Source organism: Monodon monoceros, unplaced genomic scaffold (genome assembly GCF_005190385.1).
Source record: "Monodon monoceros isolate NGI ecotype Baffin Bay Population unplaced genomic scaffold, NGI_Narwhal_1 Super_Scaffold_18, whole genome shotgun sequence".
Classification (NCBI taxonomy): domain Eukaryota; kingdom Metazoa; phylum Chordata; class Mammalia; order Artiodactyla; family Monodontidae; genus Monodon; species Monodon monoceros.
The window spans coordinates 179,041,390-179,065,920 of NW_021703774.1; the positions used below are offsets into that span (position 1 = coordinate 179,041,390).

The 24,531-nt window shown below is 61.1% G+C and overlaps 1 protein-coding gene across 1 annotated transcript in view; it reads right to left on the bottom strand.

The window, feature by feature from the left end:
* Positions 1 to 24,531, bottom strand: part of PRDM16 (PR/SET domain 16) — a 319,214-nt gene that overhangs the window by 14,360 nt on the left and 280,323 nt on the right. Inside the window, 8 exon segments of the mRNA XM_029228875.1 lie at positions 2,546 to 2,623; positions 3,282 to 3,367; positions 3,369 to 3,452; positions 6,270 to 6,357; positions 9,769 to 11,182; positions 15,903 to 16,056; positions 16,509 to 16,656; positions 18,451 to 18,664. Coding sequence (XP_029084708.1) covers positions 2,546 to 2,623; positions 3,282 to 3,367; positions 3,369 to 3,452; positions 6,270 to 6,357; positions 9,769 to 11,182; positions 15,903 to 16,056; positions 16,509 to 16,656; positions 18,451 to 18,664 — 2,266 coding nt within the window.

Consider the following 24,531-nt stretch of genomic DNA (forward strand, 5'->3'; position numbering starts at 1 on the left):
TAAATGGCCCAGAGAAGTACATTTGAAATTTAGGGGACTGGTGAGCCCAGGGCTGCGAGGGAGCAGGGCTCTCAGAGCAGCTGGGATCTGTGTTGTAAATAAGCTGACAAGTGGCTAGTGAAATTTATGGCCGTGCTGTATAAAATAACACACCATCACGCTCCAGCAGGAGTGGGAGAGCAGAGACCCGCGCTGGCCAGGGCGGCGGGCAGGAAGGACCTCGAGGGGACCTTGCTGTGACCGCATCTGCCGCCGCCCTGGGAAAGCCAGCCGTGGTAGAGACCCAGCGCCACGTGGGGAGGGTGAAATGGCCCTCGGGGGGCTGGCAGCGTCCTCCCCGGGACCAGTGGGGCCACACCAGCCATCACAGGGAGAAAAGCCTCCAGTCTTTGTAAGCGAGGAAAGGAAAGAAAGAAGAGATTTTGAAACCCAGCCCTAACAATAAAATGAGCAAAGAAAGGACACCTATGGGCCACCCGTAGCCCCGACGGAAATGGTAACAGGACCTTGATGGGTGCTTTGACTTAACACAGTTAGCGAGACGGGGACCCAGATGGGGAGGTGAGCATCCTTAAAGCCGGAATCCCAGGTCCTGCCCGGAGCCCATGGCCAGTCCACGAGCGCTCACATCCAGAGTGTGACTCGAGGCCCCCCACCCTGGGCAGCAGCTGGGGGGACCCCTGAGCACGGCGGCTGCCAGGACAGATGAAGGAAGCGGCCCCCCTCATTCCCAATCCAGTTTTTATATCTCTCCTCCCACGTCTCAATAAGCCCTCCGTGCCGGAGCTTGAAGGAATGTGTCAACACCTGCCCCTCGCAGCTTCACGCAAAGATCTCTAAGCCAGGACACGGGCTGGGCCGGGCAGAGGTGTGACCTCCTCTCCAGCAAACGCATCAGTCACACTAAGGGGTCTTTCTCTGTCTTTCTCTTGCTTGTGAGGGGCACACACGCAGCACACACACGTGGGCTCCGGGCAGGCGGCGGGCGGTTTTCATCAGACCTGGCCTGGGCCAGCAACGGGCTTCTGTGGACAGACCTGCACATTTTCCTTCTCCAATTCAAGCCGTTCTGATTCACAGTGAGCCCAGGAGCCTCAGTGACGTCACAAGCACCATCCCACACCCCAAACTCCTCATCGTAGGCTGCCTTGAACCAGACGTGGTCAGGATTTGCAGCGCAAACTTTCAAAGCAATCATTGTTACCCACGTCGAAACTCTCAGATTGGAAAGAGCAAAAGAAATCGATGATAATTAAATCCTTCTATAAACACGGCCCCGACCCCCCAGGGGCTCTTACACGCAACACTGTCCAGAAGTTGGTTCTCCTTATAGAAAACACACATGGCTCCTTTTCAGGGAGGGAACCAAGCCAAACCAGCCTCTGTTAAGTTGTAAGCCACTTTTTGAGGGGAACGGGGTGGGGGTGTGTGTTGTGGGCAGGCCGAGGGCACTGAACAGATGACGTGAGCTGACGCTTACCCGGCCAGGACAGGGCACGGGGACTGTGACACTTGCAGGGGTCCCTGTGTGGCCGCCCGGTCGAGGGATGGGGACATGCCCCCAATCTCCAGTGGGTGACTCCCAGCTCTGTGCGGCGGCCAGAGGACAGGAATCTCATGTTGCCAACTTAAAACCACACCAAACCCCTTACTCCCGGTGGCTGCTGTTCACCAGACAGCCCGGAATGTCGTCCTGGCATTGGGACCAGCGTTTCCCCAATTTGCCTCATGGTCACCATCTCCTGGGACTCCCAGGGTTCCCCTGGGTGGGGTCCCCAAAAGACAGGGCACTACCCTCAGCTCTTTTCCTGCCCGACAAATGCCCCAGGGACCAAGGGGAAAGGCCAGAATGGTAAACTACCATGGCCATGATCTCGGACCCCTGGCAGGTCAGGGGCGTCTCTAAGCCTGGGGCTCCAAGTCTTTGAAATGGGGTAATGCCTCCACTAGCTGTGAACATGAAATGCACTGGCTCTCACACCCCGCCCCCCCCCATGCACTTGTGACCACACCTCTGCAGGCAGGAGCCCAGGCACCGCGGAGCGAGGTTGGGGTCAGAGGCGGCGTCCGTCCAGGGCGGTCAGGGGGATGTAAGGAATCCCTCAGGATGCCCCACGCTTGGGTGGGACCCGAATTTGCATGGAGCTCCTTTTCCTCTGAGACCAGCCCACCGCGCCTTAGGCGCTTGCCCTGGTCCCCTGCCCAGGGCTAGGTCAGCGATGGCTGCCGGCCGTGGTGAGGGGAGCGGAGTGGGGCTGGGTGGTGGTGAGGCTGAGGCTCCCCCCGCCAGACCACCCCTGGGCCTGGCTTCTCTGCGCCAGTTGACACCCCAGCGGCAGGTGGGAGGGTTGCTCATGAGCACCCCTCTGGGTCGGTAGATGGGAAGCTTCCGGTAGCCTAACCTTTACAACGCCCCTGGGCACAGGATGGCTGAGGGGCCAGGAGGGAGGGGCGCAGGAAGCGAGCTGGTGCAAGCATGCTGGCTTCCACCCGCTGCCCTTCCTGTCCGCCAGGAGCCTGCACCCCCTACCGGGCGGGCTCCTACCTGTACGGCTGCTCCCCGGTGTGTGTCCTCAGGTGTCTCGTGAGGTTTGCTGATCGGGGGAAGATCTTGCCACAGTACCTGGAGTGGAGGGGTGGGTGAGGGATGCGTGAAGCAGATGCACCGCCGAGACTCGGGCGCCCAGGTGCTTTCCTGGTGCTGTTTCTCCCACACCTGGGGGCAGGTGGCCCGGCTGCACACCCTGGATTTCAGTCTCTCCTCGGCCCCGGGGCCCAGCTGAGCATCACAGAGAAGCTGGACTCGCACCACTGGGCAGACGGCACTGGCCCACCCTGGCCCGCTCGGGGCCGTCCCCCACCGCAATCCCCCCGCCACCAAGCAGTTTCTCAGCCCCGGAGCCCAGCCTCGGCCGAGCCGGCAAGGACCGGCCTGCACAAGCCCGTGCACCTGGGGCCGGACCATGTCTCCCCAGCACTGGGCTCCCCACCGGCCCCAGAGCTGTGGTTAAACACTGACCACGGCACCTCAGCCTCCGGCCTTGCGAATTCCCACCGGCTGGCCAAGGTTGCACTTTCTTGCGCTCACGGGAGCACAACTTGGTGGGGGGCACGTGCATATCTCTGGGGAATGATGTCAAGGGGACAACGGGCCATCTGTTGCTACCACACTGTACCCTGGCTGAGACTGAGAGCTTTCTCCTGGAAGTGCAGGCGCACAGGCCAGCGTGGCACCTGTGGCCACTTTGCCGGGGCCGCCCCAGGGGCTCTCAGCATCTCACCTGCACGTGTAGCGCTCCTTGCCCTTCCTGAGGATGGGGTCCGAGAGTGTCGGGGGTGGGGACCGGAAGTTGAAGGGGTGGGGGGGGGAGGGGCTGCAAGGAGCTGCCGGATTCCGCCTTCATGGCCGCAAAGCTCTCCAGCTTCTCAGTCATGGTCTCGATGGCTGACATCTGTTGGCAGGAGGGCAGGAGAGACTGTGGGGCGCCCCCGAGCCGCCCCCTCTTTTGACGCGCGGGAACCCGCCCCCACGGGCATCTGGGGGTCCTGGATGACCGAGCACGTCACGGGCCCCCAGGACAAGGAGGTCGTCACTGGAACCCATGGTCTCCTCCTTCTTCTTGACCACTGGGCCAGGTTCTTTCACTTTCTGCGGCCAGCCCTGCTCTTGTCCTTGCCTGGAACCCCATCACAGTCCAGGGTCTAGGCTGGGGGAGCTGCAACTGACCTTCCCCAGCCAACCTGCGCTGGTTGAGAAGTGGGGGATGCAGGCTGCCGACACTTGCAATTACACAGCCCTTTACTTTGAAACAAGCCAGCAAGGCCCTGCTGGCTCGACTCCTGGCCAGCACTCCTGATGGCTAGTTTGGGTTAAAGACAGAACTGTATCCAATTTTTTTTTTTTTGGAGTGGTGAAAAATTGATAGCTACCTGAATCAATCTCAGGTTAAAACATGAATCGTGAGCCTGAGGCACTACCAGCACCTAGTGGCAGCAGGCCATAATTGCAGGCAAAGCGCTAAAAGGAAATTCAACAGCCTAAGGTTGGATTCCACTAACTAGATGTTCGTAATGATAACTCCAACGTGACACGGCACAGGACACGGTGACACAGGCAAGAGGGGCTGCCTCTCTGCTCCTCGGAGATGCCAAGGCGCTGCCTGGGGAGGAGAAGGGAGTCACCTCCTCCTGGCATTGGTCATTTCCAGCTGGCGTGCAGGGTTCTGATCAGAATCCCAGGCTGCACCTGCCCTGAGGCCCTGGGGCTGGGGGACAGGAGAGGGGAGGGGGGATGCACTCCCCCAGAGAGTGCCCGCTGCAAGCCAGGCCCCACGGGAGGGATGAGAGCAGAAAAGGAAGAGCTTTCATTATGCCCTGAGCCCCTCAAGGTTTAGGCTGGGGAACAACCGACTGGTTACAATAAAACACCAGAAAGGGGTTTACAAACAGAAAATGGGGTCCATCCTAGTGGCTGAGGCCTCTCTTGACCCTGGGCTGCCGCCTGGGCCCTGGCCAGCTCTGTCCAGTTGCAGGGCTTTGGGCCTCGCCATCCTTGTGGGGCAGGCACGCTCCCCATCAGATGCACACGATGCTTCCAGCCATGGGTGGCCCCACCCATCCCCACTGATGGACAGATGGACACGGCCTTGCCCCTCAGCTGCTGTCCAGCCTCTCATTTAGCCCCTCCACGGCCTGGATGATGGGACCTGGGCATACAGACTGCTGCTTATCTGCTTGTGGGCCTCAGTTTTAGCCACAGCCGTGGGAGGCTCTGGGACTCTCCACCACCCCGGACTCCCCAGGACCCCAGAGGCTGGCAGGACTGCCTCACCCTGCACCCCATGCACCTGCACGTCGGGCCTCGGCAATGAAAGGCCCTGGCGAGGTCTTGCCAGGCAGCTGACCAAGGCAGCCTGGCGTCTTCGTGCAGTGGTGACCCCTAGACTTTGTAGAGGCCACAAGTTCTCCTGTCCGAGCGATGGTCTGACCTCAGCCCATTTGATCAGGTGACTTACTAGTCCTCTCTCCTGCCCCCACCCCTGGCTCTGGGCCCACGGGCAGGCAGCAGGGCCGGCAGGTGGGGGGAGCGGGCAGCAGGCACAATGGGCAGCCGGGCCCCCGCCAGGCCCCTCTTCCTCAGGCCTGGGAGGGTCCGGCCTGCCTGGCCCGCTCTGCCTGATCAGATATTCCCGGCCCGGCTCCTGCACAAACACAAACACAGGATGTGCCTGGCTGGCCTGCCGGCTTTTTCCAGCCGGTCCTGAGGAAATCAGGGGAAGTTCTTAACCAAACTCCGAGGCCCCAGCAAGACAATGGGAGGCTCTAAGTTTAGCTGTGAACCCAGGCAGGGCACAGGTTCCACAAACCGGGGGGTTTGTCCCAGGCGGGGAACTCAGAGCAAGAGAACAATGCCCGGGTCTGGAGTCTGGGTCCAGGCCTGTCCCACAGCTCAGCCCCCGGCCCCTTCGGCTGGGACAGGGGAGGCCCGTGGCTCTGGGGAGGGCGCTGGGTCCCAAGCAGTGAGGACAGGTGGGCACCGGGGCAGGGAATCAGGGGGATTCCGCCGGCCCTGCTGCTTACCCCCACTTCTGCCACCTCTCTGCACCCACCCCTTGGGAGGACGCGGCCAGGGGGACACAGGAGTGCCTGTAGGCTTGGTGGGGTCTGCGGCCACTGCCCAGACTTGGGGGTTCTCTTTCCCAGACCCTTGATTCTAGTCTTGACAGGCGGCCTCTCCACCCTCTGCATCCCCGGGTGAGGGCGGTCCCCCTGCCTACTGCCCCCTGGGACACCCTGCCCTTGACGCCAGTCCCTCTGCTGCTGTCCTGCTCCCTACTGCCTCTGCCCCCCATGCACTCAGGCCCTTCTTCTCCTGCTCTTTTCCCTTAAGGATCCCCAAGTCCCTCGTACCGGAGAGACTGCTGGCGTCCACATCTCCCCGGCTCTCTCGTGTCTATTCTCCCTACATTCAAAATTCTTGTGTTTGCTCCATCCAATCTGCTGCCCACTGCCCCATGCGAGTTCACTCCCCCTCCTAGAGCCTGAGCTGCAGGTCAATGGGGCCCCTTGTGGACCAGGGTCCTTGGCTGCCTCTGAAGGACCCACAGGGTGCCCCCACAGAGAACCACCCTCCTTCCTCACCTGTCCTGGCCCTTCCCATCCTCCCCAGCCTCAAAGGGACCTGTGGTCTTCAGGGACGGGAAGCAGAGACCCGCCTGGGGTGTGCACCTTGGCCCGTACGGACCTTGGGGCTCCTGGCTGGGCCTTACCTGGGGGTGGAAGAGCAGTGGGGACGGCCGCAGGTACTTCTCCTTAAGGGCTCCCACCGGGTCGGTCACCTTCCGCTTCTCCACCCTGCTGGACAGCAACACAGAGGGTTACGGACCCCACCAAGCGGCCCAGCGCTGGGCGGGGAGGGGCTGTGGCCCCCGCCCCTCTGGGCGCCCACCCGTGCCCCGTCGGTCATGAGCTGGGGGGCCACCACGGCGGCCCAGCTTCCATGTCCCCTGTGGCCACGTCCCACCTGACGCTGTGGGGACGTCTGTGACCCAGCCTCACAGTCGCCTGCCAAGCATGAGCTCCCCATCACCACGCCCAGGTCTGGACCCTTTCGAGTCTCCCCAGTGTCCGCCCCTCCCCCCCCCAGCTGCTGGCACCCAGGCACGTGATGAACACTTGATGCTGGAGCCAGGAACCTTCTGAAGGGCCCGCGTGCGCCAGCCTCTGCCAACTGGCCTGTCAGCCCAGCGAGGGCTCCCCCGAAGCAGAATGTGGAGCACACGGGGGCTGCTGCCTACACCCCACGTCCCTCTCCCTCCCGGCCCATGGCACGGGCACTGTGCCCGACGGGGCGGATACACATGGGTGACTGGTAGGTCTCTATCCTGGGGACGCTGCAGGGCCTCCCCGTGGCAGCCAGGCAGGGTCTACCTAAAACCTCAAGACAGCTACTGGAGGTGACAATTCTAGAACATTCCCCAAATGCCAGGAGAACTGTCAGTCACAAGTGGAGGAGGTGGCTACCCGTCCTCTCCCTGATCCCTCCTCTACTGTGTCCCAAGGACGCCTCCCTCAGTTTCCCCTGGGGGAGCGTTGAGATTTACAAAGTGGGATTTGGCGAGGCCTGCCACCTCCCCACAGGCAGCCACAGCTGCGGTGACCCGCCGCCTCGCTTGCCCAGGACCACGCTCCCATCCCTCTTAGGCTCAGCTCTGCCCCCAGGGGACTGGCTGGGGCCTTGACCGGAGCAGGACGGGGATGGCCGCAAGGACAGGGGCCCAGAGGTGGGAGCACCCGGGGAGCGCAGGCGGCCACAGGTGAGCCCACTGAGACCCCAAGCCAGTTCCAAGGGGAGGAGGTGGTCTCCACGTGGGAAGTTGGCTTGAGGGGCACCCCGCTTTGCAGGGCTTAGCAGAGGCCCTGTTCAAAGCTGGACTGAGTTGGCCTTTCAACAAGGCCCCCTTGGGGGCGTGGTGTGGCCCGAGAGGAAGGGGCCGCACGTTGGGGGGTTGTTAAATGTCTTCTTCTGCCTTTTCCCGACTTCTGTGTCTAGCGACAGCCCAGCAGGCTGCTCCGAGCGACCCCCGCCAGCTGACCCCACAGACCCCAGGGGACACGTGCTCTTCCAAGGCACGTGGCTTTTGTCACCACACCGTCCCCAGCCCATCTTGCAGAGACGGCAGCATGTGGCGGTGAGAGGGGCTGGAAGGCTGGGAGGTCGCCAGCCTGGCGGTGTTAGGGTTCCTCCACCCTGGGGGAGGGAGGGTTGTGGGTACACGTCCACAGTCACTGCCGGGGCGTGGCCTGTGGGGCGTTTCGCTGGAGTCACCCCAGAACCATCCAGGAGCTGAGGGGACCCTGTCCCCTAGCCCTGGGCCAGCCTGTTAACAGGCAGTGACAGTCGCCCACACCTTCACTTGGAGGTGAGTCTTCCCGACACCATGAGTGTTTATCTTGACGGGGCTTGGGGGGCGGTGGGGAGAAAATTTGGAGCTAATCCACTCTCGGGCATTTTGCTGGTGCCTGTGTATAAAGCTGGGGCCAGGCAGCCCCTCCACCAGCCACTGCACTCTAAATCCTGAAGGCAAGAGCCTAGCACACGCCGGGTCTCGGAGGAGCTCGGACAGGACCCGGGTTGGGGGCGCCTGTGGCCAGTTCCCGCCTCGGGGCCCAACTGGCTGCTCCCCCAGCTTCCAGAAAAAGGCCCAAGGCCCTAAACCAGGCCTGGAAGTGGGAGGAGAGGGGCACAGGAGGGTTGGGGTCCAGGAGGAGAGCTGGGACGGGGCGGACAAGGACGCCAGGGCCTGAGCAGCCATAGTTAACCGAGAGCCTCTTGCAGGCCTGCTGGCTCCAACTCTGGAGGCCTGACAGCAGAGTCCCTCCCTAGGTCTCCAATCCTGCCCCCCTCCTCTGCACAAGGGCGGCTCCTCCCGGGGGGGCACCCTCCCTCAAGCCCCAGGTGTCTCCTGGCTCCCCGTGGGTCCCGGAGATTCTTATTCTAACTGGCAGGTGCTCCCTGGGCCTTTGATGGCTATGTTCACCCCAGAAACCCGATGAGCCGCTGTCAGCAAACCATCCGTGGATGGCGTGTTCTTAAAGAGAGACCCAAGGGGGGCATTTTTCATGTTTCCTGTGATGACGCCAGCAGGACCTGGCAGGAAACGGGACCGGCAGCAGACACAGGCCGGCCAGCGCCCCGGGTGAGCGTGGAGGGCGGGGACCCAAGTCGGCGCCAGGGGGCGGAGCAGGAGACTGGCCCATCGCCCTCGCCAGCAGCTCTGCCACCATTTCTTTCCACTGCACCTTTAGCAGAGGTGACCTCACCTGCACACCCATCCCCAGGCCCTGCCTGGCCCCTGGGGAATAGCAGGCACGCAAGCCCTCAAGACGGCCACATGCTCCCTGAATGCCCGTGGGGACACGCTTACGTGTGTGCACGCGGGCCCCTCCCACACAGAGCCGTGGGCCTGTATCAGGGGCTGAGCCAACCCGCCTGCCTGCCTGCCCCTGCCTGCCCCTCCAGGCCCCCTCCCAGGCCCGTCCACGGGCACAGCCCCCTCCTCAGGGCTCAGCCTGCCCAGCACCCCCAGGACACGTGTGGTGGGAGGTCAGACCCCTCTCACCTAACAAACCCGCCTGACCAAACCGTGCCCAGAAGCCGGGGAGGGGGATTCAATTGGCCCCTCGCTGGGAAGGTGCCAGAGGAATGGGACACTGCTTTTTGGCAAACCTTCCAAAGCTTCCTCCTTCCTTCCTCGCCCTCCTCCCGCTGGGAACCCGCAGCTCGTCCTCTGGTCTCCCCTGGGCCACCAGAAGCCCCAGCTGTGGAGCAGCCATAGGGAAGCAGGGATGCTGAAGCAGAGGGAAGAGCCAGGAGTGTCATGGGCAGAGTCTGTGCAGAGAAGGTGGCTGGAGCCTCCAGTGGGTGGATGTCTGGGGTGGAGTCTGAGGGCAGGCTGCTGGGGGGGTGGGGGGAGGTAAGGGCTCGAGAGAGGATGGCGGGGGTCCCCCAGCGTCTGTCAGCGAGAGAGAGCCAGGGGTGCCCAGAAGACCCCACCAGCTGCCCACCCCAGGAAAGGGCTGAGCCGGGCATGGGCCCCAAGTGGCACGGACACCCCAGAGCCGAGGTGCCTGCTGACGCCGCAAAGGCAGAGGGAAGAAGCCTGGGGGGGCAGGCGAGAGCGTCCCCTCCCGCCTCCGCGCCCACCTGGCGGCCCACCTGGGTGGCGGCCCCTCTGGAGAGCGGGTGAGGGCGGGGCATGTTAATACCTGTAGATGGGGTCCATGAAGAAGGGCGACGGCCTGGCGTAGTGCAGGGCCGGCTGCTGGGGCAGCTGCGCCGGGCATGCCTTGGGCGGCCCCTCACCGGCCCCCAGCCTGCGCTCGCCATACACGTGGTTCTTGCGGGGCTCCCGGCTCCCTCCGTTCTGGCTGGCGCGCACGCGGCTGCCGATGCTCAGGTCCAGCGGCTGCTCCTCGCCGGACGCCGGGGCCGGGGGCGCCTTGGGCGCCGGCAGGACGGCCTTGGCCTCTTTGGGTTTGGTGGTGAGGTCGAAGGGTGACTCGGCGCTGGGGCCACCGGCCTTGAGGGCGTCCCGGGGCGACTTTGGCTCGGCCTTGACCAGCAGGCTGTGCGCGAGGGCGCGGTCTGTGAAGGGGTACAGGGAGTGGGGGAAGTTGGGCAGGAACTGGAAGGGGAACACGGAGTGGTAGGGCAGTGCGCCCAGCTTCTTCTCCTGCACGCCCATGAAGCCGGGCCCGAAGTACTTCTCGGCGATGGACGCAATGGCCTTGATGGAGTCGCCCGCGGCGCCCGACGCTGTCAACAGCTGCCCCTCGGGCGGCGGGAAGAAGTGCTGGGAGTAGAAGACGGGCACCTCGCCCGCGCTCTCCGGGGCGCCGGGCGCCGCCGCGCCACCGCCGAGCTCGCGCTTGCCCTCGGCCGCCTTGCCCCTGTCCGTGGTCTTGTCGCGATCGCTGTCCGCGTCGCTGTCCAGGTCGGAGCCCGTGCCCGTGGTCGTGTCCAGGTCAGTCCCGGTTGTGGTGTTGATATCCTCGAAGTCGCTGCCGTCTGACAGGTCGCTGCCCCGGGGCTTGAGCTTGGCGGCGTATGCGTCCTCCAGGCGGCTCTCCGGCTTCTCCTCGGGCCCCGCGGCCGCCGTGGCGCCCTGCCCGCTGCTGCCGATGGCGGAGACGAGGGGCAGGGCCGGGTTGCCCATGGGGCTGGGGAGCTTGGCGTCCTGCGTGTGGTTCCGGGGGCTCTTGAGCAGCGGCATGGGAGGTAGCAGGGGCGGCCGGGGGTACAGGGACGGAGGGAAGACGCCCGGGAAGCCGGGCGTGAGCGTGGGGAAGGCGGGGGGCGCCGCCGAGAAGGGCAGGCTCCCCGGGTGCGGCCTGGAGGGGAAGTACTCGTTGAAGCCCAGGCTGGCATGGTTGAGGCTGGGGGGCGGCTTGGCCTTGTCCATCATGGGGCTGGGGGTCAGGGGCAGGCCCGGAGCGAAGATGCCGCCCGGCGTGTAATGGTTCTTGCCCTCGCAGAAGCGCCGGTGCTTGTTGAGGGAAGAGGTAGTGCTGAACATCTGCCCGCAGTCCTTGCACTTGATCTGCGTGCGGCAGTCGGCGTGCATGCGCTTGTGTCGGCACAGGTTGGAGAACTGCGTGTAGGACTTGTGGCAGACCTCACCTGAAACGTCAGCAGAAGCGAAGACCGGCAGCTGTAAAATGATGGAAACCCTGCACTGCAGGCTCCCGGGGCTGGTGGGACCGGGGCGCTCTGGCCTCGGTGACCGGGAGCAGCGTGTGCTCAGGCACGTGAGCGTCTGTGTGTGTGTGTGCGTGTGCGCGCGGGCATATGTGTCACTGTGTGTACCTGCATATGTGCCCACATGTGTATGCGTGCATGCATGTGCAGACATGTGTCCGTGGACGCACGTGTGCTTATGTACACACGTGTCATGCACAAGTGTGCATGTTCACACACGTGTGTACATCATACTTCAGGTGTGTACGTCATACCTGTGTGCCTGCACGCGCGTGCGCACGCATACGTACAGACGCGCGTGCACCCGACCTGGGACTGGCCTCTGGTGACCAGCACGGATTGGCGAGGACACTCCCGTGCCTTCCCGGGGATCCTGGGCCAGCCTGGGTAGGTCTCCAGCTGCCTTGACCTCCTCCGCTGGAGAAAGGGGCCCTGCCGCTCTTTGTGCCCTCCTACCCCCATGAGTTTTCCATGTGGTGCCAAGGCCTTCAGAATCGTTCCCAGAGACAGACAAAGTCATGGCACGCCATCACGTCTGCAGCTGCACCAGCCGCCCAGAACACCCCCCCACCCTCCCTGCCATGTCAGCCACGCTGTTCCAGCCGGGGCAAGGGAAACACCGACCCCTGGGCTAGGTCTCCCACTTTGTAAAGTTTAAAATGCTCTCTGCTTTCTGCCCTCTTTCTGTCCCAGGCCCTGTGACCTGCACCCAGGACGGGAAGGCCTCAGGAGGGACCGGGCCCTTGGGGTTCCTAGTCCTGGAGGCTGGGCTTTGGGAGCACGGGTCCTGGCTGTGTGAGGTCACCGTCTGGGGGTGGCCTGAAGGTGGAGATGGGAGCGGAGCCACGTGGAGAGGGCTAGTTCCACGTTTGAGAAAATCGAAACCTCTCCAAACTGGGATGGAGAGGCCGCACCAGCTCTGGTTGCCAGACGCTGGCCTCTGCTCTTAACAGGAGAGGGTGGTGGCGGCCGAGGCCAAACGACAGGACCCAGAGGCCCTGGGGACCCAGTCTCGGCCATTTTCCCAACGGCCTGTGAGCTGAGTGTCGGCCAACTGCCAGTTTTTCTTTCTGCTCTTGTTTTTCTAACCAGCAAGGGAGGAATGAACACACACACACACTCACACACACGCACACACACATGCATGCACACACACGCATGTGCGTGCACACACGCATGCGCGCGCACACACACGTACACACACGCATGCCCACACACATGTGCACACACGCATGCGCGCACACACATGCATGCACACGCACACGCACACGCTGTGTGTGTGTCCCTCTGCAGGATGATTTGCTTCTTAAATGCAGCCCCAGTGGAAACAATGATTTCCGTGCATTTCTTGCTCACCGCACACTCTCCACTGCCTGATGTCACGCGATTCTAGCTGGGAGCGCTGGCCCTCTGGTGATCCTGTCCTTTAATCACAATATCTATTTATATTAACGGCTCTGCCTTCCTGGTCATCTGGCTTGGCGGGACGTTTTCAAGGCTGACGGAGAAGAGCACTGCCCCATTTGATGAAATCTGCCCATTTTGGGAGGCGGCTGGTGCAGAGAGGCTGTGCCACAGATGGTCTATAAATACCCACAGGCCTCTGCCAGCCCTAGGGGGAGAAAGGCCGCTCCCCAGCTCAGGGCACCTGGCCAGACCAGTGATACCTTGCTGTATCCCCGGCCCCCGAAGAGGCTCTGTGACACCCTCTGCCCCCCACAGCAGGCCTCTGTGGCACCTCGTTAGTGGCTGCTGCCACCCTGAGCTTGGAAACTGGCCTTGAGCAGGCTCCCACCCAAGGCAGCTCTCAGGAGGGGCCCCTGGGGCCAGTGACCATGCCTGGGCACAGGGAGCCTGGGACCCTTGCTTCCTACCCACCCACTCACACGATAAAGGGATCCTGCAGAGATGCTGGGGCTACAGAGAGGCCTCTGGGAGACTGAGGTCCTTGGAGAGGCAGGTCCTGGCCCTGGGATGGCTGACCGCTGGCTTAGAGCCGGTGATGGGAGGTGGCTGCCTGCAGGGGCTGGGAAAGGCCTGGGCAGCCCACAGTGAACTGGACGTGGGACCAGCGCCTGGTGGATGGTGCCCCAGGCCCTGCTGGGATGCAGAGGGGCCCTGGCCAGTACTTATTCTGATCAGCAGTTTCTTTTCCTGTAGGGTATGTGCAGGGATGCACACACACACACATGCACACACATGCACATGTACATACTCACTCCTAAGAAGGTCCTTTCTAAAAAGTGCCCACAGGAGCCTGTCTGCCTGTGTGCACGGATACACCCTCGCCCCGACCCCTCACACTTGAGTTTCCCGATGGAAGACACCCCACCGGGAGATTATGCTTGGGCTGTGTGGTCAGTGAGGCTGGGACTTGGGGCAGGTTTTGGTGCCCATCATGTGTGTCGTGTGTGGGCGCCCAGGGGCCACCCGGCGGGGGATGAAGTCTGTGCACGAGTGACCGGCCGCCGTGAGCCCTTGCTCCCCCAGTGGCCCATCTTTTCTCAGAAGCGCTGTATCATTTACCCTCTGCTCATTTGTTCGCAGTTTCTTTTCCAAACCTGTGACCCCCTTAACCGTGGCCAAAGGATGCTCTGCCCTGGTCGAGAAGATAGGCGGGCTGATGTCCACGTCTAAGCTAACGTCTAACATTTGCATCTCCCTCTCATACGTGGCACCTGGCCAAGTTTGGGGTTTTCTCTTTCGCTTTGCCCCCTTGGCCAAAAGCCAAGGCCCAAGGTGGGCACGGGGCACAGACGAGAGGCGGAGGGCTGCTGATAGCCGGCGGGGCCCATCCAGGCTGCCCCGTGTCCTCCCCATCTGCACACAGAGTCCATGCAGGCAGCGGAAATGGTGGGCTCGGACCCTTCCCGACTGCTGAGGTTCCCAGAACTTACGCTGTGACTACAATCCAGCAAGACTTCACAAAGCCCATTTGCGTGCCCAGAGAAGCAATGACTTGTAAGCCTGTGTGCAAGTTTCCTCTCCAAGCTTTGCGGAAAAGCTTAGAAACCTATGATAGATGCACTCATGTGCGCTTCCTCCCACAGAGGGACTTGCTGGGACGCTCATCCTGGAAGCAGGATATGCACCAGGCCCAAAGCCCCGGCCCCCAGCCTCTACTCCCACCCAGCTCACTCCTTCCTGGCCCCTCCCAGAGGGAATAGGCCCTGCTCCCATCGAGACTCGGATGCTCTTTCCAGGGTCTGCAGGTGAAAGGGGTGGTGGGTAAGAGGAAGATGGCCCCAGTGAGGTGGCCACCAGGCAGAGCGCTCTCTCCCTTTGCTTCCTGGACCAAGGGAGCAGGTGACCCAGGCAGGCCGCAGGCTCGGTCACCTCTAGCAGGACAGCTGGAAGCTTGGGCTCGAGGCAGTGGGCAGGAGGGGGCTCAGCCTCAGCTATTCAACAGAGGCCCGAGAAGCCAGTCAGCGTGGCCTCTCTGGGGCAGGAGTCCAGCCCTGCACAAGCCCCAAGTCGGTGAAAACACCCAGAGCCCAGTCTTCCAGCTCCCAGAGTCACCCCTGACACACACAATGACATGCTGGAGCCCGAGAGGCCCCAGGCTGCCCAGTCTGGGCTCAAGAGCCAGGCCCCTGGAGCTGGAATCCGGGCTCTGCCGCCGAGCCTTGAGGGCCTGGTCATTTAACGTTTCCACGTGTTTCCTCCTCTGTCAGTTCCCTTCAGTTGGACATAGTGTGGCCCCTGTTCTGTAAGAGTTTGGAAGGATGCTGTGAGGTCATGTGTGTGAAATGACGGCTCAGCACAATCTCGTGTGGACTGAGCAAAACCTTGTGTGAAATGAGACTTGGCGCAATGCCAGGCAGAGAAGAGCCTTCAGTATCTTCCAGACTCCGAGAACCGGGGTCATACCCCCGCGGTGGCCCACCAGAGCCCCAGACCCAACCCCTGTGACCTCTGACCCCTCTCTCCCCAAACGCACCCCAACCTCAAGGCCTCTGTGCTCACAGCCCCCTGTCGCGAGCCCTCTCCCCAGGCACCCCCTTGGTTCACCCCCATGCCTCCTCCAGCCCTCTGCTAGGACGCCTCTCGCCCAACAGACCGTCCTGACCTCCCAGCACGTGGACAGAACAGCACCCACCTGGACACCTGGAGAGCCTCCTGACCCTGCACTCCCGCCCGCCGCCCCCACCCCGTGATGTGCCTGTCACGTGTGCTGTTATGATCTGTACGGCTTAGCCTCTGCCTTCTCCAATGGCAGGTAAAGCTCCATGAGGACAGGGGTCCAGTTATTTACAGCTAGCCCCAGCTGCCCGGGTCAGGGCAGGCACACAGCCCGGGCTCCCCAAAGGCTGCTGGGGGGTGAACAGCAGAACCTGGGGGGCAGCAGTGGGACCATCATATACCTGCTGGAGCTCAGGGCGGCACGTGCGGGGAAGAGGAGGGGAAGTGGGGGCGGTGGGCAGGACCCGGATTTCCTCACCACCCACTGCCCACCTCTGGCCACTGGAGGGCACAGCCAGGCCTGGGCTTCTCGCGGCAGAGGCGTCGGCAGCTGCCACGAGTGTTTTCTGGGCAGGTGGGGTCCCGCGGGGGGGGGAGAGCCTGGGGTTTTCAAGCCTCGGCCTGACCCCCAAACGCCCCCACCTCAAGGGCTGGAAGCCCAGGCGAGGGGGCCACTCACATATGAAAGGTTTGACGGTGCTGTGGATGTGTTTGTGCTGCTTGAGGCCCGAGGACGTGGCGAACGTCTTCCCGCAGTCGGGGCAGGCGTGGGCCCGGGCGCCCACGTGCTGGGAGCGGATGTGCCGCTGCAGGTTGCTGGGGTCCGTGAACACCTGGGGACACAAACACCGGCGAGTTACTCCCCACCTGTTTCTTGCCCCCCTGCGGGCCTGGGTCTGGCCACGGGATGGGGGTCTCCCTGGCTGCTCTGCCCCTGCACTGAGCCTGGCCCGTTGGGTCTCTGCTGCAGTGGTGACCCCCTGCATGGCTTTCAGTGAGCCGTCAGGCCTCCCTTGACTGTGTTTCTTCAACGATAATTCTCGAGAAAACTGTCACCCTGAAGATGCTTGAGACAGGACCTCAGAAGCGTTCTTAAGCTCCAGTACTTTGACCCCTGACAGCCTGTCCCGCCACGTTGGCAGGAACCCTGAGAGGACCCAGGTCTGGCCCCGGGCCCTCCCCTGCTGTGCTACCCAGCCCACTTCCACTCTTCCCCGAACGACTCGGGGGCCCGTCACGTCACCTGCATCTCGGCAGTGGGGGCGGGGCCGGGCGACTGCGTTACCTTCACACAGTTCTCACATTCGAAGCGCTTGCCACTGTCGTGGGACATCTGGTGACGGATGAGGTTGGACTTCCAGTTGAAGGCCTTGGGACACTGGTCACACTTGTACTCTCGCTCCTCTGTGTGGACGATCAGGTGCTGCTCCAGGCTGCGCACAGCGGACGGGGGTCACTGCGGGTCCCCCACCTGCCCGCTGCCCGGCACGGCCTGCTCCCGGCGGCCCCTTGGAGCCCCTGCCACTGTCTCCTGCTCAGGGGGCAGAGTGAGGTCTGGCAGCCGGTCTGTCTATCTCCCCCCTGGGCAGGGCAAAAGGGGATGGACAGGAAGGCACGGCCTTCCCACGTGGAATGGGGGGGCAAGCCAGTGCGTGGACAGAGCTCGGGCCCTCACCCAAGACCACCCCCGAGGCACCCAGCGGCAGGCGGGGTCCCAGCTCAAAACAACTTTCGCCTTGACGCTAACCCTGGGCCTAAGAAAAACGGGGTCTGGAGACTTCCAACACTGCCACGAGCCCCAGAGTGGGGACGAGGCCCAGGAGACCCAAGGCCACCCCTCTGAGTGATCTGGGGTTGCTCGCCGGCCAAGCCAGACTGAGAGGCTGCCCGCCATGCACACACCATGGAGGTCAGTGGGGAGTGAGGGCCGGCGTTCTCCAAAGGAGATGTGATAGGCGGGGCGGGCACAGCTGCTGGGCAGGGGCTGCTGCACTTGGACGAACCAGCAGCTTGGAGCCCCCTCCTCTCGGGGGACGTCCTGCTTCTCCTCCTGTCCCAGGTATGACCGTTAATCTTCATGAACAAGGCAGCAATACATCATGGCCCGTTAATTACGGGGCCCAGCCATCCATTTAGATCAGAAACGCCTGGTTCTCGAGCACCCGGCAGATTGTAGCTTTTCCCCTGTTGTTAATTGTGATTTATGTGTTTATGTAAAGAAAACACGGACCCTCTTGAGCGGCGCTTACCGCCAAGGGCCTCAGTCGGGATTTGCCCAAACTCTTATTTTCTCAGTCATCCGTTCAGGGTGGAGGATTTCCCGTCCCCAGGGGGCTGTGACAGGACTGGCATCCAATTCTCCGCAATCCCACAGCCAGTTAGTGACCTGATGGGGTTTTACTCCGACTTTGCAGGGCTGCCCTGGAGGATATTCTCAGAGGCAGAGGAGGGGCGCACATTGGGAAGGTCTTCACTGGTCCCTGGAACACTGGGACTGCCCGGCCTGCTTCTCCCCACATGCGTCCCCGGGGCCCTGCTCCCAGGGGCTAGGGAGGCCATGTCCGGCCATCACACAGCTGGCCTGGCATCTGTGCCCACGTCTGTGAAGTCTCCGGGACAGGTGGGGGGCCCCAGGGGAAGCAGAGGCTGGAGCCTGGGGTGGGGGTGAGGGGACCCCGGGGGCCCTTTCCTACTCCTGCCCACTGTCTGAGAAGTGTGTCCGAGGGCCAGGCGCTCCAGGAAGCCCCTGGGCGGCATCCCGCAGCCTGGTCCTGGACCTCACCACGGAAGTGGCCCTGGGGCCTCACCCCTGTCTGTCTCCACAACTCGGCCTTGACCCCAGGATGGTGGGGCCAGTGGTGGGTGGCTCGACCTGGTGACTTGCGGCTCCTTCGTAGAGGGGGGGCTCTGACCCGGGGCCTGGCCTTTATGGTCAGAACAGTGACCACCGGTGGCCTCCAACCACCAGCTGGCGGGCCTGCTCTGTCCCCAGGGGCAGGTGAGCTGGCCAGGGTACCTACCCCTGAGGTATGTCTCCACCTGTCCTTGGAGCTTTGGGCCTGTCAGCCTGGGCAGGCCTGAGGGGTCAGGGGTGACCTCTGCCCTGCTCAGGGCTTCCTCTGTGCCCCCAGGGCCTGCCGACCCTGCCGTCCTTGACTGGCTCCTGGGGGCAGGGCTGGGAGGGGCGGGGCAGGGCCGGGGCGGGGCTGGGCGGGGCGGGGCAGCACCTGTACTTGGTGGGGAACATCCGCTCGCAGTCCTTGCACTCGTGGGCCTGCCCGTCGCTGCCCCCGCCGCCCAGGCCCTCGGGCTTGAGCTCGTCGGCCAGGCCCTCGTAGAGCACGGCCCCCACCGAGCTGCACGCGTACTTCTTGTGGCGCCGCAGGTCCAGCTTGGATGGGAAGAGTTCGTCACACGCGTCGCAGCGGAACGTGGGGTCCTCTGCGAGGGAGAGAGGGTGGGCGGTGGACGGGCGGCCCTGGACCTGCCCCAGGCCCGCCCCAGGCCCGGGGCTGCAGGGGGTGCCTCCCTCACCGGCTGTGCCCTCTCCCACATCCTCCCCGCCCTCCTGCTGGACCTGGGAGAGGCTGCCCCGGGGCGGGGCGGGGGGTGGGGGACACGGAGGCGGCAGGGACCTGCGTCTGCCCCACAAGAAACACCGAGAAGCGCTGGGCCCCTCCCCGCGCCTCGGGAGCAGAGAAGGAAGGCTGGCCAAGCGCTTTGTGTTATGAATCAGAAGAGAGACGGCACGGCTCCAATGCGTATCATAAACGATTGTCGTCAAGGTCAAACAAATAAAAGGGAGGCGGCTATTATGAAGTTTACGAGGCAGCATCCTGAGGACCCTGCCAAGCCAAACAGCTCAGAGTGTGAGTCCCCAGGGAAGGACCTCTGGGCCCATCCCCAGCCCGTGGCTGCCCCAACACAGCTTTTCCCTGGAGCTGGGGTCCCCCTCCCCGCCGAGGACCACCTCGTGTTCCCCGCAGGTCTGAACAGAGAACCTGCACGAAAAGCTCCAGCACAGATGAATCGAAAAAGTGTGCTGGTGAGTGGCTGTGTGAACGCGTGTGCGCTCCTTGTGCACGGGTGTGCAGCTGTGTGTGTGCACGGGTGTGCACGTGGGTGACTATCTGAGCACGTCTGCCTCCTTATCAGGACACCTTCGCATGGACGTGCAGGCATTTTTGTGCATCGGCACTCGTGTTTGCGCTGGTGTCATGTATTCCTGTGCACGTGTGCATGTGTTTCTGTCGCCGCCACAGGTGTGAAAAACGTGCGTGTCCGCATATCTGCACACTTGCGCGCAGGTGCATGCAAGTGTGCCTGAGTGGGCACACCTGCATTTGCGCACGTTTGTGTGTTCCTGCGTGTGATTACTTGGCACACGTGAATGGATATGTCTCTGTGCACGCACGTGTGTTATGTGCGCACACACGTTTGCATGATTGACCACGTGTTAAGTGTGTTGGTGTGCATGTGTATATGTGAGTGCGTGCACATTTGTGTGTGAATATGCACTTGTGTGCCTTTGCGTGTCTGTAAATGTGTGTGTGAATGTGTGCATGGGTTTGTGTGTGAATGTTATGTGATTGTACTTGTGTGCATGAGTGTGTTTGTGTGAACCTGGGTGGGTATGTGTGCATTTTTGCACGAGTGTGTGTGTGTGTGTGTGTGCACACACGTGAACAAGGACCTCTGGGCCTGGCAGTGAGCAAAGCCTTAACCTTGGGCTGGATGCTGACTAAAAGGGCCTGACCCTAAGGGGTGCAGAAGCCAGGGAGGTGGGGGAGATGGGGGCAGGCAGAAGGGGTGGTGCCCCCTCCTCGTGGCAGAAGGGCCACCATCCACGTCTCAAGACAGGGGGCAGCTCTGCAACCTGGGCCTGTGGGCTGGGGGGAGGGCGGGGGTATGGGAGGACTCCTCGAGACTGGAAGCTTCCCTGAGCCTGAGGGCAAAGGTACTGCTCCCGGCGTCTGGCCACACCCGGTGCCCCCACTGGTGGGCACCCAGAGTCCCCCATGCCCAAGGGGGACACTCCTGTGGGATCCATCTCTGAGATACCCCCGGGCCTTGGATGAAGCCCTTGGACACACACAGAGGCAGCTGTCGCCTTCCCTGGGTGACAGGGGAGAGCTGCGGGGAGGAGAGGAGCCCGGGGGACACGTGTGGGGGGGGGCAGGCCAGGCGGGCCCAGCGCTGGTCAGACACAGCCGAGTCCCAGCGTCCTGGCCTGCTCCCCGGCAGGAGGCTGTGGTCAAGAAAGTGCTTGAACAAGGAGGGGAAAAGCCAGCTCGTGCTCAGAGTCTGGGGAGCCCAGTTACAACCCCCAGCCCTGCTCTGGGCGCGGGAACCTGAGCTGAACTCGGGGCTTAGAAGGCTCTGCCCCCACCCAGTATCCCAGAAAGGCCGTCCCTGGACCTGCCCCTGACACGTGCTGAGCCACAGAACAGACTGGAAGGAGGCAAGAGGGCCAGCCGGTCCTCATCAACCACAGAAGCCCAGGACGGAGGGCGGCCGCGCCAGTGATCCCCGAGCCAGCGTTTGCGAACACAAGGCCAGCAGGACCCCGGCGTCCCCACCAGCGGGCAGCCCCACTGGGCAGAAGGAATAGGAGACGGTGGGCTAAGTCAGAAAAGATTCTAAAACGAGGCCCACTGAGGCCCTGGGCCGGTCCTCGGGTGCTGGGGTGGAGCCCCAAACACAATCCCGGGAGGGGGCCGGTGGGCAAGGAGGACGCACATCACAAACTAGTCACCTGGCAAGTCTGCAAGACGCTGCCTCTAAAACAGCAGGGAGCCTGAACGCTGCTTTCAGGGAAATGGCCGCTGTGACGTGGAGGCGGGGACCCTCCACGTGGCAGGCTCCACCCCGGGACCTTTCTATGGTGTCCCCTCCCCCGAGCTCCGCATGCAGTCCGCATGCTTTGTCGCCGGTAAATGGAGGAGGCCGGGGGAGGCTGCCTGGCTCCCCCCGGGGCACCCAGAGGGGAGGTGGCAGAGCTGTGTTCGCGGAGCCGTCGCTCTGCTGGGTGCCTGGGGCAGGCGGTTGAGTCCCAGCTTCCCGCTGAGGGTATAAGAAAGGCACCCCATGTGGCGTGCGTGTGGGCACGCACTGTCATCCACCCGCCCCTGCAGGCCTTCCCTGTCCTTAGGAACATGGATTCCTTTCCACTGGGTCTGAGTACCAAGAGCACCATTTTAGAACAGAACCGGATGCATAGACCCCGCAAAACTGCTCTCATGGGCTTGTTCGGACTTCCTGGGCCGGAATGAGGCTGAGGGGGGCCCCCTCCCACCAGCATCAAGATGAAGTTAGAAATGCCCGTTTGTATCTTACTCTTTCTGGACCCACCTAAGAAGAGTCACCAAAGTTGAAATTTGCAAACAAAGACAAGAAGAAGGGCCAGCCCCACCCGTTCATAGCCCCACCCATCCATAGCCCCACCCATCCATAGCCCCACCCATCCATAGCACTGACCAACTTATGTTTCCAGTTTGGATCTGGACTTTGGATTTACAATGAAAATTCAGCCTGTTTCTCACTCTGAAGGCATTTGAGGGCGTCCCGGAGGCAGTGGAACCAGCCGTGGAGGGCACCCTCTCCTCCATTGCCCTCATCCCATCACCAGCCCGAGTTTGCTCCTGTCCAAGGACAGAGCCGAGGACAGGACACGTCCAAGTCTCGCTCACCTGTGCCATGGTGTGGACAGGTGTCCCAACGACTTCCACGCAGGTAAAGTTGACACTGAATACACACCCAGGGCAAGCTGGACGGGGCAAGAAGGATGTGCCCAGTCCACGTGGTTTTCACTTTCCCAGCATAAGCAACTCCATTTTAAAGAAATACTAGAGTATGTTACACTCTGGTTACATTATGTTTATTGTGTTGTATTGCTATATTATATTATATTATGCCTATCTCATGCTTTATACCCAATACAATGCAGCCTCTTGATCTTTTTTGGAGAGGGGGGAAAAGTTAATAAATTTGAGCCTTTCTCAAAAGAAAGGCATATTTGAAAGGAAATGATTTTCTTAATTTTCTCCCAAGGGCAAGAAGTTCTCCTGAAAGAGAAATCTTTCCCCTCTCCATTGAAAGAGTAAAAACAAAATAAGTCCCTGGAACTAATGATTCTGAAAGTGGCTTCCCTCTGCTCTGAATCACTTGTAGGTAAATGGGAACTGAATTTCTTTACAAAGGGGCAGCTTTGAAAGAGCATTGCCAGTCCCAGGTCTGCAGGACTGGGGCTGTTTCCCCCAGTGAACTGGCAAAGCAGCCCCCACCCCCATTTCTTCCATGATACCTGGACGTTGTCCTGGCAGAGCCCCTGCCCCCAACAAGAGCACGCAGAATTGTGATTCAGAACTGAAGTCTCTTCATCTAAATCTGGGGAGGCTGTAGACCGGGGCTGAGGCTCTATCTTCTACCCAAACCAAAGTAAACCAAGGCCACGGCGGCCTGATGTTTTGTTTGTCAAGTCTCAGCCTCACGTCTATCTGAAGTTCTATCAGCAACTTTTCAAGGCAAAGCAGGAATGTAACAGAAAAATACATCAGTGCCTAATGGCTTCAGGGAACCCAGGGGGACACAATTATGTGGCATCTACATGCTAATCTACCAGAGTGGAGGCTCAAAAGCCCTCAAGAGCACACTCCAAATTCCTGCCGTGATAAGGGGCCGCTGCATTTAGCTGGGGCTGGGATAAAAGATTTTTTATGATAATTATCTTAGTCAGGAACATTTTTACATTCTCTTTCTGTGTGATTCAGAGTTAACTGGGTGCGGGAGGGGGGTGCGGGGGGGGACTGTTGAGAGGTGAAGGAGTGATCTTGACAGCAAAGGGTACGGAGAGTCAAATATTTGATGTGGGACTATTATGTGCCGAAAGCAATTAGCCCACAAACGTCTGATAAATTATTAGGAAAATGTAGACCCAGGTTATTTAAGATCGGGCGTTGGAAGGGGGACAGGAATCAAGGTTTTTAAAACCTTTTGGAAGAAAGACATGTCATCATACAAACGAAACCCCACCACCGGGCGCACTCCTTGGGTTAGGCAGATTTCTCTCTCTGCCTTCTTGTGCATTATCTAAGATTCACAGGTCTTTTCAACAATTATTTTAAGTAAAGTGAGACCACCCCTCTGCTACCCAGAGCTCAGCCATTCTTTTCTCCATGGCCTAATTAAAACCAAAGTCTAGAGGAGAGCATGCGTAGGGCCGTCTTGCAGAATTGTCCTTCTGTGGAGATAGCCTTTGGAACAACTCACGGGCACACAGTGCTGTCTCACAAAGGTGGGCCATGCTCGGGACCACAAAGGTCACTCTGCTTCCTGCTAATTCCAACGCCCAGCTCCCTGGCCCAGCCAAGCGCACCCCCGGGCCATGACATTGGAGCAGTTCCTTAGAGAAACTTGCAGTAAGTGGCATTAATCATTAACCCCTGGAGTGTTTGGAGGGGAGGGGAAGAAAGACAGGAAGGGAGAGACCAACCTCCTCCCTTTCTCTAGCAGGAATGGAACCCTGAGCTCCAGAGATGGCCAGAAGGAGAGGCTGCCTGTCTGCTCGTTTCTGGGGTCTCATTCAAAGAAGAGACACGGTCTACTCAACAGCTGCACTTTGGGAGTTAACAGACCGGCTGGTACTCCGCTGCCAACGCAGCTTCCTCCAACCGGACTTTTCCTCAGCGCCTTAAAAACGATTCCAGAATCCCAAGGCTTAGCAACGTGGATGAAGGAAAAGAAATCTGGATTTCAGAAATCCGAGCTTATACGAGACTGTGATTTTCTCGAGCGTCCTCTGAGATGTGCCTGAGCATGGATGAACAAGGAAGGGAAGTATGTCTACTGGACGAATGCCAAGTGACCAACCGAGAGGAAAGGACATTTGGGACGCTTCCCGCAGTCCTGCTGAAAGAGCTCAGTGGCCACCGTACCACCGCGGAGCCCACCGAAGCCCTAAATTTTCCCTCTCACCACGTAAATTTTCCCTTAACCTGTCTCTGGGACTTTTTGCTTTTAACTGCAGATGGGCGCTGCTTTCAAAGACACGTATGGCGTCAGTGCCCTCTCTTAAATGAGACCGAAACTTTCCCCTGGCACAGACTCTGGAGGCAAAGGTTTCCAAGCCGCAAAATGGTTTTGTTTGTTTTTAAGTCATGTAGAGAACAGGCAATGCTGCTGCTGCTAATACTAATTATGCAGTTTTAAAAAAATCGCCTAGGACTCTACCACGCAGAGCTGTAACCTAGGACTCTACCGCTACAGAGCTGTAACCTAGGACTCTACCGCTGCAGAGCTGTAACCTAGGA